General features: G+C 51.7%; 3 protein-coding genes across 3 annotated transcripts in view; 2 read left to right on the top strand and 1 right to left on the bottom strand.

Moving 5' to 3' along the window:
• Window positions 1–8,759, bottom strand: part of TMPRSS13 (transmembrane serine protease 13) — a 57,328-nt gene extending 48,569 nt beyond the window's left edge. Inside the window, exon 1 of the mRNA XM_049778401.1 lies at window positions 8,609–8,759. Within this exon, the coding sequence (XP_049634358.1) occupies window positions 8,609–8,759 (151 nt within the window). The remainder of the gene's footprint in view (window positions 1–8,608) is intronic.
• UBE4A (ubiquitination factor E4A) overlaps window positions 1–18,953 on the top strand; it is a 626,538-nt gene that overhangs the window by 314,266 nt on the left and 293,319 nt on the right. The gene's annotated exons all lie outside the window — the stretch shown is intronic.
• IL10RA (interleukin 10 receptor subunit alpha) lies at window positions 8,821–18,824 on the top strand. Its single transcript, XM_049778400.1, has 7 exons — window positions 8,821–8,963; window positions 10,342–10,456; window positions 11,336–11,520; window positions 12,363–12,529; window positions 13,240–13,378; window positions 14,919–15,040; window positions 17,761–18,824. The coding sequence occupies exons 1-7, from the start codon at window positions 8,888–8,890 to the stop codon at window positions 18,640–18,642; spliced, it is 1,686 nt and encodes a 561-aa protein (XP_049634357.1). The 5' UTR covers window positions 8,821–8,887; the 3' UTR covers window positions 18,643–18,824.

The raw sequence follows: 18,953 nt of genomic DNA, 5'->3' as shown, positions 1-18,953 counted from the left end.
AAACCATATATCAAAGAGAAATATTAAAAAAAGGTCTAAATACTTAACATTGTTCTCTTCTGGGGGGCACCCCTGAATCTGGGAAGGGCATATGAAAGTGGTGGCCCAAGCTCAGACATCAAAAAGACCAGGGCCCAGAAATGCATATTGTGTTCTCCATCAGTAAAACCCCAGGACAGTTGAAGGTCAGATGGGGTGATGCCATGTGGGAACCAGGGCAGTCAACACTTTGGGCTCAAGTGCTCCATACAGGGAGTATACCCTCATCCAAGTCACAGGTCCTGGAGGCTCCATCTCTTCCCAGACAGAACCTACAGAGATAGAAAACTTGGAGCTCTTACGCAGTTTATCTGCTCAAGGTGCACCACTGAGCTCGAATGACTCCCCCACTCATGGGAGTCAAGCAAGGCATCCTCCACTCAGCCTAGTGAGTCAAGTGGCCCATTGAAGAGGAAAGGATGTGTGGACAAATACTCAATCTGGGGAATAGGGATCATGGAGCACCCTACATACAGTGCCTGCCATATGTGTCATGTCGCAGACATGCGAGTTTCATAAAATGAAGGTCTTTCCCAGCTATATTCTAATCTCTGTCCCAATCCTGGCATGGAAACCAGAAATCTTGGGGGAACCTTCCAGAACCTTGAGGATGAATCAAAAAAGTAATGCGGGACTTTTTAAAAAATGGTTCAGGCCACATCTAGTGTCTCATCATCCTTGGGAGATGGGAGTCTCTGGTTTAATGCCAGTAGTGAATTATAAATTACTAGCCATGGAAAGGTCTTTAGATGGAGAATTTAGAATTCACCACTAGGAATATACCCGTCCCTCTTGGAGCAGGTGCAAGGGAGAATCTCTAGGGAGCCCAGCACATACAGTCTAGAACAAGAAATGCACCTAGATAGACCAGAGCAACATGAAGCCATTCAGAACAGGGGACATGTACACTGATGTTCCTCATAGGACTTGGGGATCCCTAGCTGATGCCAGGAACCAAACCGGAGTTGCTGCATGCAAGGCAAGTGCCTGACTCACTATCTCTCCAGCCACTGCAGAACTCTCTTTCCAGAAGGTTCCAAGGTTTCCAGGGTTTTCCATGGGACATATCTCCCCTTCTGGGTGCTCTCCACAGCTGCAGGAGGTGCTGAGTAATGGCTGAGCTAAGTGGGATTCTGGCCTGGGCTAAGTGTGAACAGATGACAACCAGGGTGGCTTGTGTTCTCACACCAACATGACAAAGCAAATGCACCCTCAAGATCGAGTCTGGCGTCCCAACCAGGGTCCCTCAACTGCCTGAGCCCTCTTGCAGCCTGCTTCACTTCACAGACACACTTCCTTCCTTACCTTCTCTGGAACACTCAGAGATGTGCCTGCCCTCACTCTCAGAGGTGGTCAGGCTGGTACCAGAGGTGCCTGTTGTCTGACACCCCCCAACATCAGCCTGACTTTGACTTCCCTTTTCCAACACTGATCACACCATATTAAAACTTCGGTTCACTTTCTGTCTTGAGCCCTATTGTGAAGTTGGGGTTGGTAGGTGGGGAGACTCAGAGCGTACTCTTACAATTCAGCCACTGGGACATGTAATCCCTTTGCATTAAGGGCCAAGGACCCTGACCCTACTTCGAAGCAAGGAGAATAGGAAACCTTCTCACCAGAAAACTTAAAAGATAAACCCTAAAAGGGAAGACTGGAGAGGGAGCCAACAGTGTCCTGCTGGGAAGGCAGGGTGGGAAGTTCTGATTGACTCGAAGGGTCACTTCTACACAACTAGGCCATCTTCATCCTTCAAAGAAGGTGCAAAGACCCCTCAAACATTCGAACTGAGGAGGTTTGGTCTCCAGAACCCCTCACCAAGAAACCGAGAATTACTGGCTGTGGCTCCAAAACAAAAAAAAAAAAAAAAAAGGAAAAAGGAAACGTGTCAGAGCTGCATCTTTCCTGCCCCCACCCACCTACCTCCACCATCCCCCAGCTCTGAGGCTGTCCATGCCTCTACCTCAAGCCTCTATTGACCACTGTGAAGATGAAGTTTCTCCTGTTCCATTTTTTTTCTCTAGTCTGGTGGGAACGCCAAACTCAGGGTGTTCTCACACATACATGCCCTCCCACCAAGAACTAGCTTATCCCCTGTACCCTGCTCCCACAAGCTCCCCTTCCTGTGGTCAGTCTCCAAACTGTGCAGCTCAGGTCTGCTCTGATGCAGTTTTGCAGAAGTGTTCCCCCATGCACCCCTGCCACAGGAAATCTTCCTGGGGAAGCTATAAGCACTCCTCAAAGGTAGTCAGGTGCACCCCTTCTTTCCAAGTTCAGAACCGACCAGGTGATGCTCAGAAAATTTGAAAAAAAAAATTCAGTCTTTGTACGAATAGCAGGTGAGCCTGGGAAGATTCAGTATCCAACTCTGAGCGACTGCCCCCAGGACCCACATCCCAGCGTCAGCATCTGCGAAAATTTGCACCAACTCCCTCACCCCAGGTGGGATTGCCAGGCTGGCATAAACCCTGCTCCAGACAACCCTCTGCAAGCTGCCCTGACATCCCCTTGTCTAACCCATGATAGCAGGCATGGGTGGGGGTGTGGAAGTTGACCACCCACCTGCCCACAGTCTACTTGTCCTGATCTGGATCAACCATGAGAATGGCACCACCCAAGGGTGGTGCTCCCAAGATCTAATGCTAACCTTAGTTGAGGAGGGAACACTCAGAGCGCTGTGGGACAGAGAGGCATGGTTGAGCTCCTGGAGCCATCAGGGCCCCACCAAGGAGCCAGGGAATGGAAAGGCCTTGCTACATGAGCCAAAATCTAGGTGGAGGGACCCGCTCAACTCACTGCTGTTAGGTTCCCTCCAATGGGGCTTTATTGTGGCCTTCTAGCCTAACAATGACTTCCATAAGCTGTTTTGGGGTGAGGGTCGAGGTCCTCCTACAAAGCACTTTTGGTAGAAGAAAGGCAGTTGGCATCAGCATCTGGGACTTTCGGCAGAAAGTCTTCAGCTCTCTCCTCCTCACTGCCTGCTTCTGTCCCACTGAGGGGACCTCTGCTACCATGGGTGGTGGGGCAACTCAGCAAGCCCAGGGGATAAATATGCAGAACCTATGTCAATTGGGAACATATAAGCTACCTTTCACTGGCACTCTGCCTGGTCCTGATGCATTAGTAGCTTTTGGGTTCCCTCTCTCTTTTCACAACATCAAACTTCACAGTCTCCCCCATCTCCAACACTACACAGAAACTTCTTGAAATTTTTTCTTTATAGCTGTTCAGTGAACAAAGACATCTTCTTTGCTACATTTCTGTTAATAAATCTGTAACCATTCTGAACATGGAACCACTTGACAGTGCCCAAGACTTGGGTTTCCAGTCCTGGCTAACTACAGGCGTGGGGTACAGTGGTATCTCCATTTGAGCCATCTACAAACTCTGAGTCCTTGGAGGGGGGGGTCTCTCTGGTTTAATGCCAGTAGTAAACTATATGTTACCAGCCATGGGAAAGCCTTTAGATCGAGAACTCATCACCATTGGGAAGACATCTCTCTCCTCTTGGGGCATGTGCAAGAGAGAATCTCTAGGGAGCCAGGCATGTACAGTCCAGATCAAGAAATGCAGCTATATGGACCAGAGCAACATAAAGCCATTCAGAACAGGGGACATGTACACCGATACTCCTCATAGGACTTGGGAATCCCTAGCTGATGCCGGGAACCAAACCGAAGTTGCTGCATGCAAGGCAGTGCTTGACCCACTATCTCTCCAGCCTCTGCATTACTTTCTTTCCAGAAGGTTCCAAGGTTTCCAGAGTTTTCCATGGGACGTATCTCCCCTCCAGAGTGCTCTCCCACAACTGTAGGAGGTGCTGAATAATGGCTGAGCTAAGTGGGACACTAGCCTGGTCTAAGTGTGAGCAGATGCCCACCAGGGTGGCTTGTGTTCTCACACCAACATGACCATGCAAATGCACCCTCGAGATGGGGTCTGGGGTCCCAACCAGAGTCCCTCAACTGCCTGAGCCCTCTTACAACCTGCTCATTTCTCAGAGAAGCTTCATTCCTCACCCCCTCTGGAACCTTCCCTCAGAGATGTACCTGCCCTCACTCCCAGAGGTGGTCAGGCTGGTACCAGAGGTGCCTGTTTCTGACGCCCCCCCCCCCAATATCAGCCTGACTTTGACTTCCCTTTTCCAGCACTGAGCACAGCAGATTAAAACTTCAGTTCACTTTCTGTCTTGAGCCCTATTGTGAAGTTGGGGTGGGTGGTGGGAAACTCAGGGTGTATGTTACAGTTCAGCCCCTGGGACATGAAGTCCCTTTGCATTAAGGGTCAGTGACCCTGACCCTACTTTGAAGCAAGGAGAAGAGGAAACCTTCTCATCAGAAAACTTAAAAGAAAACCCTAAAAGGGAAGACTGGAGAGGTAGCCAGCAACCCCCTTCCTGAGAAGGCAGGGTGGGAAGTGGGAAGGTCTGGAAAGACTTGAAGGGTCACCTCTACACAATTGGACCATCTTCATCCTTTAAAGATGGTGCAAAGATCCCTCAAACATTCAAACTGAGGAGGTTTGGTCTCCAGAACCCCTCACCAAGAAACAGTAGAACTGCTGGTGTGGCTCCAAATAAAAAAAAAGAAAAAGGAAAAAGGAAACTTGTTAGAGCTGCATCTCTGTCCCCACCTACCTCCACAAACACCCCAGCTCTGAGGCTGTCCATGCCTCTACCTCAAACCTCTATTGAACACTGTGAAGATGAGGTTTCTCTGGTCCCATGGTTTTTCTCTAGTCTGGTGGGAACACCAGTTTCAGGGTGTTCTCACACACACATTCCCTCCCACCCAGAACATAGTATCCCCTGTACCCTGCTCCTACCTGCTCCCCCTCCCTGTGGTCAGTCTCCAAACTGTGCAGCTCAGGTCTTCTCTGATGCAGTTTTGCAGAAACGCTCCCCCACCCGGGACCCACCCACCCCTGTCACAGGAAAACTTTCCAAGGGGCTGGGAAGCTATAAGCACTCCTCAAAGGTAGTCAGGTGCACCCCTTCTTTCTAAGTTCAGAGCCTGACCAGCTGGTGCTCAGAAAACTTGAAAGAAAACTCAGTCTTTATGAATACCAGGTGAGCCTGGGCAGATTTGGTACCCAATTCTGCACCAGGACCCACATCCCAGCCCCAGCATCTGCTAAACTTTGCACCAACTCCAGCACCCTAAGGTGGGGTTGCCAGTCTGGTCCCTGCCCCACTTCAGACAAACCCCTGCAAGCTGCCCTGACCCTCCCCCTCATCTATCCCATGACACCTAAGGGTCCCCAGAAGCAGTCATGGATGGGGGTGTGGAGGAGTTCACCACCCAATTGCTCACAGTCTACTTGTTCTGATCTGGACCAACCATGAGAGTGGCACCACCCAAGGGTGGTGCTCCCAGGATCCTAATGTTGACCTTAGTTGAGGAGGGACACTTGGGGCACTATGAGACAGGACAGACATGGTTGAACTCCTGGTCCCATTCTGGGCCCCACCAAGGAGCCACCGGTTGGAAAGGCCTTGCTACCTAGGCCAGAATCTGGGTGGGGGGGCCCTGCTCAACTCACTGCTGTTAGATTCTCTCCAATGGGGCTTTATTGCTGCCTTCTAGCCTAACAATAACCTCCATAAGCTGTTGTGGGGTGAGGGTCGAGGTCCTCCTACAAAGCACTTTTGGTAGAAGAAAGGCAGTTGGCACCAGCATCTGGGACTTTCAGCAGAAAGTCTTCAGCTCTCTCCTCTTCATTGCCTGTTTCTGTCCCACTGAGGGGACCTCTGCTAGCATGGGTGGTGGGGCAACTCAGCAAGCCCAGGCGATAAATATGCAGAACCTATGTCAATTGGGAACATATAAGCTACCTTTCACTGGCACTCTGCCTGGTCCTGATGCATTAGTAGCTTTTGGGTCCCCTCTCTCTTTTCACAACATCAAACTTCACAGTCTCCCCCATCTCCAACAGTGAAGCCTCATCCCTCCAGGTAACTTGACCTTACCTGCAAGACCCCGCCCATTTCCTGGGAGGGGTCTTGGAAAAGGTAGATAAGGGCTTTGACCCAGGGGATTTGGGCTCTGCCCTTTTGGTCTTTGGCCAGCATGGATGTCAAAGGGAAGATGGCTGAAAGGAGTTAAAATGCAGGGCTAGCTAAGAATGGCTGAATGGTTATAAGATGGATAGGGCATGAATAAAGCTGATACTTCCTGATGCCTGTCTCTGGATGAGTCTGATTCCACGGTTCACCTAAACCTGGGACCCGCCAGCTGGATGGGGGTTGCGGAGCCACGTGGCCTGGGATGGCAGAGAAAAATCTCTCCATCCACCTCCATCCAGCACTATCCAGATCCATCGCTAATTATTTAATGCAACACAACACTACACAGAAACTTCTTGGAATTTTTTCTTTATAGGTGTCCAGTGAACAAAGACATCTTCTTTGCTGCTTTTCTGTTAATAAATCTGTAACCATATGAACATGGAACCACTTGACAGTGCCCAAGACTTGGACTTGGGTTGCCAGTCCTGGCTAACTACAGGCGTGGGGTGCAGTGGTATCTCTGGTTGACCTGTCTTCAGACTCTGAATCCTTGTGGAGGGGTCTCTCTACTTTAATGCCAGTAGTGAACTATAAGTTACCAGCCATGGGAAAGCCTTTAGATCGAGAACTCATCACCACTGGGAAGACATCTCTCTCCTCTTGGGGCATGTGCGAGAGAGAATCTCTAGGGAGCCCGGCATGTACAGTCCAGAACAAGAAATGCAGCTAGATGGAACAGAGCAACATGAAGCCATTCAGAACAGGGGACATGTACACCGATGTTCCTCGTAGGACTTGGGGATCCCTAGCTGATGCCGGGAACCAAACCAGAGTTGCTGCAAGCAAGGCAAGTGCCTGACCCACTATCTCTCTAGCCACTGCAGGATATTTTTTCCAAATGGTTCCAAGGTTTCCAGGATTTTTCATGGGACATATCTCCCCTCCTGGGTGCTCTCCCACTGCTGTAGGAGGTGCTGTCAGAGGTGGCGAACAGGATTTTTACCCTCACTCAAAATGGCAAAGTGCAATATGTGTTTAATGTATTATTGTTAAAATTCTATGCTTTTGTGTGAGTGTTTATCTGTTTTGGCAGGTCACTGCTTGGTGTGGCTCTCTGACTCTCACAGTTTAAAACTAAGTTTAACAAGTTTAACTTGTTTGCCACCCCTGTGCTGAATAATGGCTGAGCTAAGTGGGACTCTGGCCTGGGCTAAGTGTGAACAGATGCCAACTAGGGTGACTTATGTTCTCACACCAATATGACAATGCAAATGCACCCTCAAGATGGAGTCTGGCACCCCAACCAGAGTCCCTCAACTGCCTGAGCCCTCTTGCAGCCTGCTTCACTTCACAGATACACTTCCTTCCTCACCCCATCTGAACACTCTCTCAGAGATGTGCCTGCCCTCACTCCCAGAGTTGGTCAGGCTGGTACCAGAGGTGCATGTTGTCTGACACCCCCCAACATCAGCCTGACTTTGACTTCCCTTTTCCAACACTGATCACACCATATTAAAACCAGTTCACTTTCTATCTTGAGTCTATTGTGAAGTTGGGGTGGGTAGATGGAGAGACTCAGGTGTACTCTTACAATCCAGCCACTGGGACATGTAATCCCTTTGCATTAAGGGCCAAGGACCCTGACCCTACTTTGAAGCAGGAAGCAGTGGAAACCTTTGCACCAGAAAACTTAAAAGAAAAACCCTAAAAGGGAAGACTAGAGAGGGAGACAACAGCCCCCTCCTGGGAAGGCAGGGTGAAAAGGGGGAAGGTCTGGAAAGACTCGAAGGGTCACTTCTACACAACTAGACCATCTTTATCCTTCAAAGATGGTGCAAAGACCCCTCAAACATTCGAACTGAGAAGGTTTGGTCTCCAGAACCCCTCACCAAGAAAATCGAGGGGAAAAAAAGGAAAATAGAAACTTGTCAAAGCAACATCTCTCCCCCTACTGCCCCCCCCCAGCTACCTCCACCACCCCACTGCTCGGAGGCTGTCCTTATGTCTACTTCAAACCTCTATTGAACACTATGAAGATGAGGTTTCTCCGGTCCCATTTTTTTTTTCTCTAGCCTGGTGGGAACGCCAGACTCAGGGTGTTCCCAAGCACATGCCCGCCCCCCCAGAACACAGTTTATCCCCATACCCTGCTTTCACCAGTTCCCCCCTCCCTGTGGTCAGTCTCCAAACTGTGCAGCTCAGGTCTGCTCTGATGCACTCTTGCAAAAGCGCTCCCCCTACCCACCCTTGCCATAGGAAATCTTCCAGGGGGCTGGGGAAGCTATAAGCACTCCTCAAAGGTAGTCAGGTGCACCCCTTCTTTCCAAATTCAGAGTCTGACCAGGTGGTGATCAGAAAACAGTGAAAGAAAACTCAGTCCTTGCACAAATACCAGTTGTGCCAGGTTGGGTTTGGTACAAAACTCTGAGCGGCTGCCCCCAGGACCCACACCCCAGCCCCAGCATCTGCAAAACTTTGCACCAACTCCATCACCCAGGGGTGGGGTGCCAGGCTGGTCCTTGCCCAGCTCCATCAACCCCTTGCAAGCTGCCCTGACTCTCCCACCTCCCACCCCATCACAGAGAAGGGCCCCCAGAAGCAGGGACCAGTGGGGTGCGGGGGACTTCTCCTTCCACCCGCTCACTGTCACTTTTCGACCCATCCTGAGAGCCACGGCACCCGGGGGCGGTGCTCCGGGGCCCGACTCCGATGACATCAGCCGAGGAGGCGGAGATCGGGGATTCTTGGGGTGCTGCGGGACGGGACGGGGCGCAGTCGAGCTCCAGGTCCAGTCCCGGCCCCCAGCGGAGCCGGGGCGGGAGCGGTGGAGGATGCTGCACGGGGATGGTGCTACTGAGCTTGGTCGTGCCCACGCTGGCGGTGCTACTTCTGAGTCCGCACCCCGGAGCCCGAGCGCAAGGTAAGGGGGTGCTCAGAACCGAGCCTTGGACGGCTGCTGGTTCCCGGGGAAAGGGGCTCCTCGTCTTAGACTCCATCCAGCAAATGAGGGCTGCTGGTGGGCTGTGCATTCGGGGCTGTACAGAGGCGACTGCGGGGGTGCAAAGGGAAGTTACTGGACCAATGGCAGCTTTCTCCAAAGGCAGTCTCCCTGGGCCTGAACTTGAGCCCTGACCTTTGTGTGCTGTTCTGGGGTTTGCCTGCCCCTCTGGAGAAGGACTAGGCTGCCCTTGTGTTCCCAGCCCCTTTCCCTGCACACCCCCCAGTTAGCCTATTTCTGCCCTGGGGTGTCTCTCTCCCTCCTCTTTTCTCCACTCTCCACTTCTCCTCCTCATCCTCCTCCAGAGCCAGGCTAGAAGGAGAGGAGGGAAGGGAGGAGGGAAGCCCCCTCCAGTAGGAGGGTAAGGGGGGCTGCAAACTGAGGCAGGGAGAGAGACCAACCCTGCCATACTGGGAGAGCAGACAGCCCAGACCCAGAGGTCACTTCCAGGTCTCCCACTTCCTGTCTCCTGTTCTGCAATCAAGAAGTTAGCACCCCGACAGTCCAAAGAGAGACTTTCTCAGTCCAGTCCTCTGAGATTGGTGGTGGGGGATGGGAAGATGAGGAACTGACTTGCCCCACCCACTGTACCCCCCTTTAACCCGGGGTTTAAGTGTTGCATTTGTTTGACAAGTGGGGGTGATGTACGGAAACTGACACTGTCAACTCCTGGTCAGGGTGGGGAGGAGGAGAAGGTCAGAGGCTATGGGCGTGCTGGCATTTAACACCTCAGCCTGGGCACAAGGGTGCTGGCTCTTCCGTGGAGATCCCCCAACCCCAGGAGCCTGGGCTGCAAGAGGCTGGTCTCTGGCACTAGGAAAAGTGCCTTCTTCTGAGAACTGGAATAGGGACCATCTGGGAGCTCCAGGCAAAAGGCAACATGATGGGTTTCTATGCCTTGGGTTGGGGGCTTGGGGGGTCGGATCCAGCAGGGGATCAGGAGAGAACAGAGCCAGCCAGCAACAAATCTAAGCTCCCTCTGCAGCCCTTGGCCCCAGCTTTTTCTTTGGGGAAGCAGCAGACCCTCCTGTGGGCACAGAAAGAGGGGTACAGGCTCAGGAATTAGCCTCGCCTGATTTCAAGGAGCCCCACAGCTTTGCTGGCCTGGCACCAGCCACTGTGATCTCACCTGTGAATCAACTAGAGTTGTCGCCATTGCTGCATAGGCCCACAAGCAGGCCAAGTACTTAGCATAGTATGTGGCTCGAGGCACAGTGCTCTGCTACAGGGTGCTGACCGGCTGCTCCCACCACCCCAAAATCTGCCGCCCCTGACTGCCCCCTCTTCCCCAATTGGACAGGACTGCTCAGCCCTGCATCTGTGCGGTTTAAAGCGGAATTCTTCCACCATGTCCTCTACTGGACTCCGAGCCCCAATCAGTCCGAAAGCACCTATTACGAAGTGGAAATCCTGAGGTGAGCAGAGAGCAGGAGGGTCCAAATTGGATGGGGGTGGCGGGGGGGAGGGGAAGCATTACTTAAGTCTCTTCCAAGCTAAGCAGGGCACTAGGAGTGGGTGAGAAGGGCAAAATAGAGCCTCTCCCTACCAGGAGCTGCCATTTAAAAACAAGCACACACACACACACACACACACACACACACACACACAAAACAAACAAACAAAAATAGGGAGAACATCCGGGTTCATCCGGGTTACCAGAAAAGCCAGACTAGCTTGTAGTTAGGTAAAATTGGATATAGTTGAGAGTGGTTGGATGTAGATGGATATAGATAGGTGCAATTGGGTGTAGCTGGGTGTAGTTGGGTATATTTGGGTATAGCTGGGTATAGCAGTTGGGTGCAGCTTAGAGTAGTTGAGTATAGCAGGGAGCAGTTGAGTGTAGATGGGTATAGTTTGGTGGAGCTGAGTGTAAGTGGGTGCAGTTGGGCATAGTTGGGAGTAGTTGGAGATATCTAGAAGGGGCAGGTCAGATGAGGGCAGGGGGCAAGGATGGGGGAGAGCTGGAACGACAGCCACCCTGATCTAGTTCAAGAATTCCCTAGGTAAATGTATCTCAACCTTCTTCCAGCTATGGTCCCTTTGAACCATTTTCTTCAGTGTTGCCCCACTTCCTACCAATTGGCCCCCCACCTCCGGTTTACATTATTTTCACCTTGGACTATGCTAGAGGCCTTTGAGGAAAGGCTACATGGCCCCTAGTTAAGATACACTATCCCAGGCCATAGGGAATCCGGAAGAGCCCTAGGAGCACAGAGAGCTTCTGGCAAGGAATCAGAGTGGAGGACCCTGAGGTGTCCCAGGCTCTGACCCCCTGCTGTCTGTATACTCCCCAGGTATGGCCAAGAGTTCTGGACTCCCATTCCTAGCTGTAAACAGACTCTGGCACGGCACTGCGACATCACTATGAAAACACTGGACCTCTATCACAACAACGGTTACCTAGCCCAAGTCCGAGCCGTGAAGGGAGACCAGTACTCAGACTGGACTGAGACCGGCACCCGCTTTAGCAAGGACGAAGGTGCTTCTGCTCCCCAGGGCCAGCCAGAGGTTGGAGTCCAGAGCTTTTTTCCATTCCCTGAGCTGGCCACATCAGCCCGGTTCCCCATCGGGGACCTCGGTGCCTGGTTGGCTCTGAAGAGGTTTTGGGAGCTGATTCCTATGAAATTCAGCCAAGTCATACAGGATGCAAGACTGAAAAAGGGAACTGGTGGTGTCTGGCAACAGTAGAGTAGGAGGCGAATGGGCCTGAGTGTTGTCTCTTGACTTGGCAGTGGCGGCCCACCAGCTGCTTCTCTGCCATGGGCCACCACAGCCAAGTCAGGAAACAGCATTCAGGGCTCAGGAGAGGAAGCGACTTTCAGGCACTTCACAATTCTGCAGTCAGCAGGACCAGGACAAGGGCCAATGTCTCCCTTCCCCACTTAGGGATCTACTTCCAGGAGTTGAGGTGTTCATGCTAAAGCAGTAGGAAAGTTGGGTATAATCTCTACAGAGATAAGAGAAAAAGTAAATGCTAAATTGATGGGGTCTCCAGTTGCATAGACTAGCCTATGCTACAGGTTTTGGCTTCAGACTTACAGGCCCAGGTACTTGTGCACTGGCTCCCAGGTACCTGTGCATTGGCCTCTGACACATGCAGGCAACATGTTTAAAATTAGAGTTTCGGACCAGCTTCTAAAAGCCAAATCTGGTCTGTCTGCCATGGGTTTGTGGCATACATATGGCATGGGCTTGCTCCCCAGGAAGTCCTATGTTCTGTAGTTTGGGGGATAAAGGCAAGGAGGTGTTTCTGACTCCAGGTCTAGGTGAGATGGCCCACCCAGATCTAGCCTGCAGCCTCACATCTCTGCCCTCCCTCAGTGACACTGACCATTGGCAGCTTCGAGTTGAAGGTAAACAACAGCTTCATCTTTGTGACCATCGAGCCTCCCAGGCCCCAGATCGCGCCTCCAGACGACACTTATGAAAAAATCTTCCCCGACTACGAGTATGCTATCGCTGTTCGCAAGGTGCCAGAGAACTATACGGTGAGGCACTGGCCGGGGCTCAGGGCTGGAGTTCTCAGGGACTCCCAGGACTGGAAACATAATTCGTGTGCCCCTAGGGAGCTGCTTCCTCCTAGTGGCCAACACTTCCCCCTCCAAAGACACATTGTCCTTCTGTATTGCTGGGGATCAGACCCAGGGCCTCACCCACACAGGCCTGAGTTCATCTCCCAAGCTCCTAAGCCTTCATGGTTTTAACACTGTACAGGTAGCACTTTTAGTTCATTTTGTAAGTGAGGAAAAGAAGCCCAAAGACACCCCCACAGGAGCCGGAGAGATAGTATAGTGCTTGTTTCACATGCCTGTCCAGTATCCCATGAGCACTGCCAGGAATGATTACTGAGTGCAGAGCCAGGAGTAACTTCTGACCTAACTAACACCTGAGTGGCCCAAAAGCAAGGAAACAAAATCCCAACAACAACCCACAGATGAGAGATCTGGAACCTGCAAGAGTCCTCCTTTTTTTGGCTCTGCACAGCAGCAGACTACAGTGCCTACAGGCATTTCTCTCCCTCTTCAGTATCAAAGGCACCGTGGCCATTCCCAAGGGTGAGGTCTCGGGGCTAACGGTGATTTGTTTAGGAATAAGGACACAATTTGATCTCCATACTTCTAATTTCCAGCATCATGGTGCCAGGAAGCAAGGGGCTTCTACTCACAGTTGGTTACTTTCCTTTCAGAATGTCAGCAAGTTCCATAAGAAGAAAAGCTTCAACTTTCCCATAGCCGGACGGGTGGGAGAGTTCTGCGTCAAGGTGAAACCAGCTATCTCCAGTAGCACAAACCCAGGTCTATGGTCCGAGGAGAAGTGTGTGAAGCTCACCCAGCATTGTACGTGGGGCGGCAACTGCTTTTGGGGAGAGGAGGATAGCCCATACCAGGCAGCTTGCCTCATACCCCCGAGATGACCTCTGTACCCCCACATAGTCCTATGTGACCGCATGAACCCCCCCTTGATTATTAGAAACTGGGGAATGGGGCCCGGAGAGATAGTACAGCGGCATTTGCCTTGCAAGCAGCTGATCCAGGACCAAAGGTGGTTGGTTCAAATCCCGGTGTCCCATATGGTCCCCTGTGCCTGCCAGGAGTAACCCTGAGCACTGCCAGGTGTGGCCCAAAAACCAAAACCAAAACAAAACAAAACAAAACTGGGGAATGAACCACACACAACAGTAATCAGAGGTAACACTCAGCTCAGTCAGTGCTCAGGGGTTGCTCCCAGTAGTACATGGAGAACTCCATGGGGTTGAGGATGGAATCTGGGGATCCCAAATGCAAAGCTGTCATTCAGCCCTTTGAGCAGTCTCCCTGTCCCCCTTTCATAAGAAGACCCTAAGGCCCAGGACACAGATTCAGTTGCTTAGAGTGTGGAATCAAAGCCAGCTGCCCCACCCCCTAATTCAGTGGATGCTTCTGCTAGCACAGAGACACCCTTCCCTGGAACTGTGAGACAGCTGCACTTCCTGTTTGTTGTATTCTTTCCTTGGAATTGGGGAAACCAAGGGCCCTTCTTCCTATACAGGAAGCAGATGGCAGCTGACTGCTAACCACAACTGGGAGGCAGGCAGGCTCTGAGGGTTTTGCTGGAAGGTTTCAGTGCTGAGGAGATTGGGTGGAGGGCACAGAGAATGATCCAGGACAGCATATGGCAGTAAGACACTGCATTCTGCCAGCAGCCAGAGCAAAAGCAGGCACGCACACCCAGGGCTAAAGTGGTGCCTTACATTCAGGACACTTCAGGGTACTTCCAATGAAGAAGGACCCACCAAGGGCTTCTTGTCGCTGTAAGCCTCACTCCCACTTAACTGGAGTACAGTGCCAACTGGTGTTTAGCACCCAGACAACTCTCCATTTGCTTTCCCCTAGGAAAAAAGTGAGGTACGCACAGTCAGGGATGGGCCCCAGCTTTCCCACTTGTCTTGAGTCTCAGTGCCACTTTGGTCAAATCCCCACATGCTTAAAAACATCATCAGCTTGCTAAGTGCTGGCAGCTATGACACCAAAGCCACCGTCATCTTGTGGTAGATGCTATTATTTCTCCCTTTAGAGGCTCAGAGAGGCCAATACAATGTCCAGCCTCATAGTCACTCGTGATAGGGAGAGGGTGCTGGGATTTGAGCCCAGACAGGATTACCCCCCCCCTTCCAAAACCTCTGTGTTCTTCCCTACTGTGTCCAGCGGCTTCACGCAGACAACTCAGATCAGAGTCCAGGTTGGGAAGGAACCCCGGGGTGGGGCCAAGAGTCCAAGTTGGGATTCCCACCAACCCCGCCAACACTATAGACAGAGCCACGGGTTGGGGGTGTCTAGGTGGCACCTGGACCTGGCCTCCATGTGCAGCAGGGTGCAAGCCCTTCTTTTGGTTCTACAGATATCACAGCTATCAACATTCTGCTCTTCATTGTCTTCGTGCTGCTGCTTTTTGGGGTGCTGGCCACGTGCCTGGGCTTCCAGCTCTACGTGCACCACAGCAGGAAGCTGCCTGCTGTCCTGGTGAGTGTCTCTGATTGGCCCCGGACTCAGTGTCCCCAAACCCTGTCCACCACAGCAGCATAATATGGTCCCCCACCAGCTAGGAGGATGCAGTACACACACACACACACACAGGCCAAGCTGGCTGTGAGTTTTGCATGTCTGCAATTTCGCACCCGCTGTTTCACCACAAGCAGCCCCTCTACATGGACTAGCCTGAGCCTGAGAAACAAAGATCTAACTCAGGGCCACTGGCTTTTCATTTCCCACTGACCAGATTCGAAAGCCCCTCTTGGCAAAGGCTGGTTCTATCTTTTCCTCTCTCCATTCACACTCATAGCAAGTGCAGGCCCCAAGAAATGCAGCCCCAAAGGCCTTTAATCGTGCTGAATATTAGGAAAATCCCAAGGCTGCATGTCCTGAGGAAAAGCCCTTTCTTGATGCAGCATCTCGTGATTCTGTGTACATCCTTAAAAGACATGTTATAATGTTGTTTTTTTATTTGGAGGGGAGGCACACCCAGAGGCGCTCAGGGGTTATTCCTGGCTTTGCACTCAGAAAGTGCTCCTGGCAGGGGCCAGAGAGATAGCATGGAGGTAGGGTATTTTCCTTGCATGCAGAAAGATGGTGGTTTGAACCCCAGTATCCCATATGGTCCCCAGAGCCTGCTAGGAGCGATTTCTGAGCATAGAGCCAGGAGTAGCCCCTGAGCACTGCCAGGTGTGACCTAAAAAACAAACAAACAAAAAAAAGGAAATTGCTCCTGGCAGGCATGGGGGACCGTATGGGATGCTGGGAAACCCCCAAGTCAGTCCCAATTTGGCCCCATGCAAGTGCCCTTCCATTGTGCTATCACACTAGCCCCTGTCTTTTGATCTTTATGCTTTTAATGTAGCTGAATCCGAGTTTTGTGGGTTTGGCTGAGATTTTATTGTTGATGTTATTGTTTTGATGGGGGACACCCCCTGTGACCCTCAGGGATTATTATTCCTGACTCTGCACACACAAATCACTCACTCCTGGTAGTGCTCAGGGGTACATATTTGATGATGAACATTGAACGTGGGTCGTCTGCATGCAAGGCAAACACCTTATCTGCCATACGACCTCTCTGGCCCTGAGTAGTGGTTTTTCTTTTTCCTTTCCTTCATGTTATTAATTGTCCATGATTCGTGGATAATTTTGTCCTGACCCCTGCCTGAATGTTCCTCTATGGCTGAATTGCCACATGACCCCTTAGTGATGTGGCAAAAATGCTGTGATGAAATTTTTGATGGAGAAATTACCTAGACCCATGATAGAGCCAGGCCTTCACCTCCAAATACTAGAGTTGTAAAGGTTTCTGGTCCCAGCCCTGTGCCTAATGGTTCCTGTACTTCGTGCTGAGGAATAATAAACTCAGGCTCATGGAGCAAGTTGGATCCTGCTTTTGCCAGAGATTGGGGCTCAGCATATGCACTGAGTCCCACAGCTAAGGGTACCCAGCCATGTTCCACTCAAAGGGCCCAAAGCATCACAGAAACAGAAGGAGCCCTGCTATGACTGGGGCAGCTGAGTAAGGGGAGCTGGGCTAGGAAACTTTCCCGGGAACTTTGTCAATTAATGGGCAGCAGGTCCCCCTCCCACAGCCGTCACCTGTGATGTGAGCCAACAACTCAGAAGGGGAGAGATCCTCAAGGTGGCTGACATCGAATGTGTAAAATAAAATGGGAGGCTGGAAAGATAGTTTCCATACTGTACGATAGTATGTGGCCAACCTGGGTTTGATCTCCAGCACCGCAGATGGCCCCTAAGCACCTCCAGGAGTGCCATTCTCTGAATGCATAGCCAGGAACAAGCCTGAGCACCAACAATAAAATAGGTGGGAGTGGATTGGCTGGGATGGAAGAAGGAAGAAGTGCAGAACAGGGGCCAGAGCGAAGATGCATTAGGTAGAGAACTTTCTTGCCCAAGGCCAATCTGGGTCCAGTACCTGACAACTCAATTGGTATGGTCTCCTGAGCACCTACAAGAGTAATTCCTGAGCTCAGAACCAGGAGTAAACCCTGAGCATCACTGTATGTGGCCCCAAAACAAAACAAAAACAGGGAAGAATAAATCACAGTGCACAGGTAATAAGTCTTATTTGTGGAATGAGCCTTGGCTAAATATTGAGCTAAATATTGGCTAAATAAATATAAATAATTTTATTTATGGGCTAGTAGATGTCACATTTCTTCAGGGGCCAGAGTGATAGCACAGTGGGTAGGGTGTTTGCCTTGCACCAACCGACCCAGGTTTAATTCCTGGCATCCCATATGGTCCTTCGAGCCTGCTAGGAGTAACTTCTGAGCGTATATCCAGGAGTAATCCCTGAGCACTCACTGCTGGTGTGGCCCCAAAGCAAATACACAAACAAAAAATAATAGATGTCACATTTCTTATTTGATCAAAGCCTGAAATATTTGACATGTACTTCGAGATCTAGCAAAGTGGATGAAGTAAATTTTCAGGGCCCCTGGGAAAGCTCCCCAAAATCTTCCCTGCTCCCTGCCACACCAGCTGGGCTCTGGGAGTCCAGGCTCACATCTCTGCTGCAGAGCTTAGAGGCCAGAAAGCGTTTTTACCATGAGGCGGAATCATGGGTCATAGCCTAAGCTTGGCTCCATGCACTGCCTGGCAGCCCCTCCCCAAGCTCCCTCCTGCTTCCTTGACCTGGCCTACAAGTGACCTCAACCCCTCCCTCTCTGCTCTTCCACCAGGTCTTTGAGGAGTCCACCCCCCTGGACCTCATGAGTCAGCCTCTCCGCCAAGACCTTATTCACCCACTAGACCAGGAGGCTTTCCCCGAGGTCTGCCCAAAATTGCAGGACTCAAAGCTGTACAGCAATACAGGTAAAAGCTTTGGCACCACCATTCAGCCCTCTTTGCCCACCCAAGAGATACAGTTCCTGGTGGGTCCCCAGACAGAGGACATTCTGGAAAAGAGTGCAGCCCTGCAGGTACAGCAAAGCGCCAGCAACAACAGCACAGACAGTGGCATCTGCTTGCAGGAGACCAGTCTGTGTCCTGGCTCCGGTGTCCACTGGGAACCTCGAGGGGAGAATGACAGTGGTGTCAGCCTGGCCCAAAACCCTGAGGGGCAGCCTGCATGTGAAGAGAGTGGCCTAGCCACTGACCAATGCAATCCCTTGGGACCTGAGGAGCCCAGGGAGGAGGACCCAGTGGAAGTAGCATTCCAAGGCTACCTAAAACAGACCCGAGACAAAGAGAAGACAGTGCAGGAGGGCTGCCTGAAAGAAGAGCCATGCTCCCCGGATGGCCTTGACCCCAAATTCCAGGCATGCCTAGAAGCTGAGATGGGCTGGCCTCCACCAGCACTGGCCAAGGGATATGTGAAACAGGACAATCCAGGAAGGACTCTTGTTCCTGAAGAGGACTCAGATGAACAGTGGAACCGTACAACAGAGGAATGGTCCCTCCTGGCCGTGACTACCTATGGAGACCTGGGAGCACCTGGCTGGGGCTTTGCTCACGACCTGGCCCCTCTGGACTTTGTGGCCACCAATGGGGGTCTCTTGAGCAGCCTTGACGCAGACCTAGTATCCCTGCCCCTCATCTCCAGCCTGCACTTGGACGAGTGACTCAGGGTCACACAGGGCTGGGACACTCGCTGCCCGGCCATGCTGCGTTTGTCCTCATCCAGGCTAGGACCAGGCGAACTGGACATGCCCATGAGGAATGCAGAACTGAACATACCCACACTGGTGTTCTGTATCACACACAGGACGCAGATGTGAACACGCCAAGTGGGGGTGCAGACCTAGATACGGCCGCACAAAATGCTGGTGGCCAGACTGCTTCTCAGAAGTCTGAGGACATTCCTCTATGGGGCTTTGGGATCCTGAGCCGGGGAGAGGCTCAGGGCTGAAATCTGCTCACATGGGGGACCAGA

This window comes from Suncus etruscus, chromosome 8 (assembly GCF_024139225.1).
Source record: "Suncus etruscus isolate mSunEtr1 chromosome 8, mSunEtr1.pri.cur, whole genome shotgun sequence".
Lineage (NCBI taxonomy): Eukaryota > Metazoa > Chordata > Mammalia > Eulipotyphla > Soricidae > Suncus > Suncus etruscus.
Note: the sequence above shows the minus strand (reverse complement) of the source record. Positions and strands in the feature narration are given on the sequence as shown.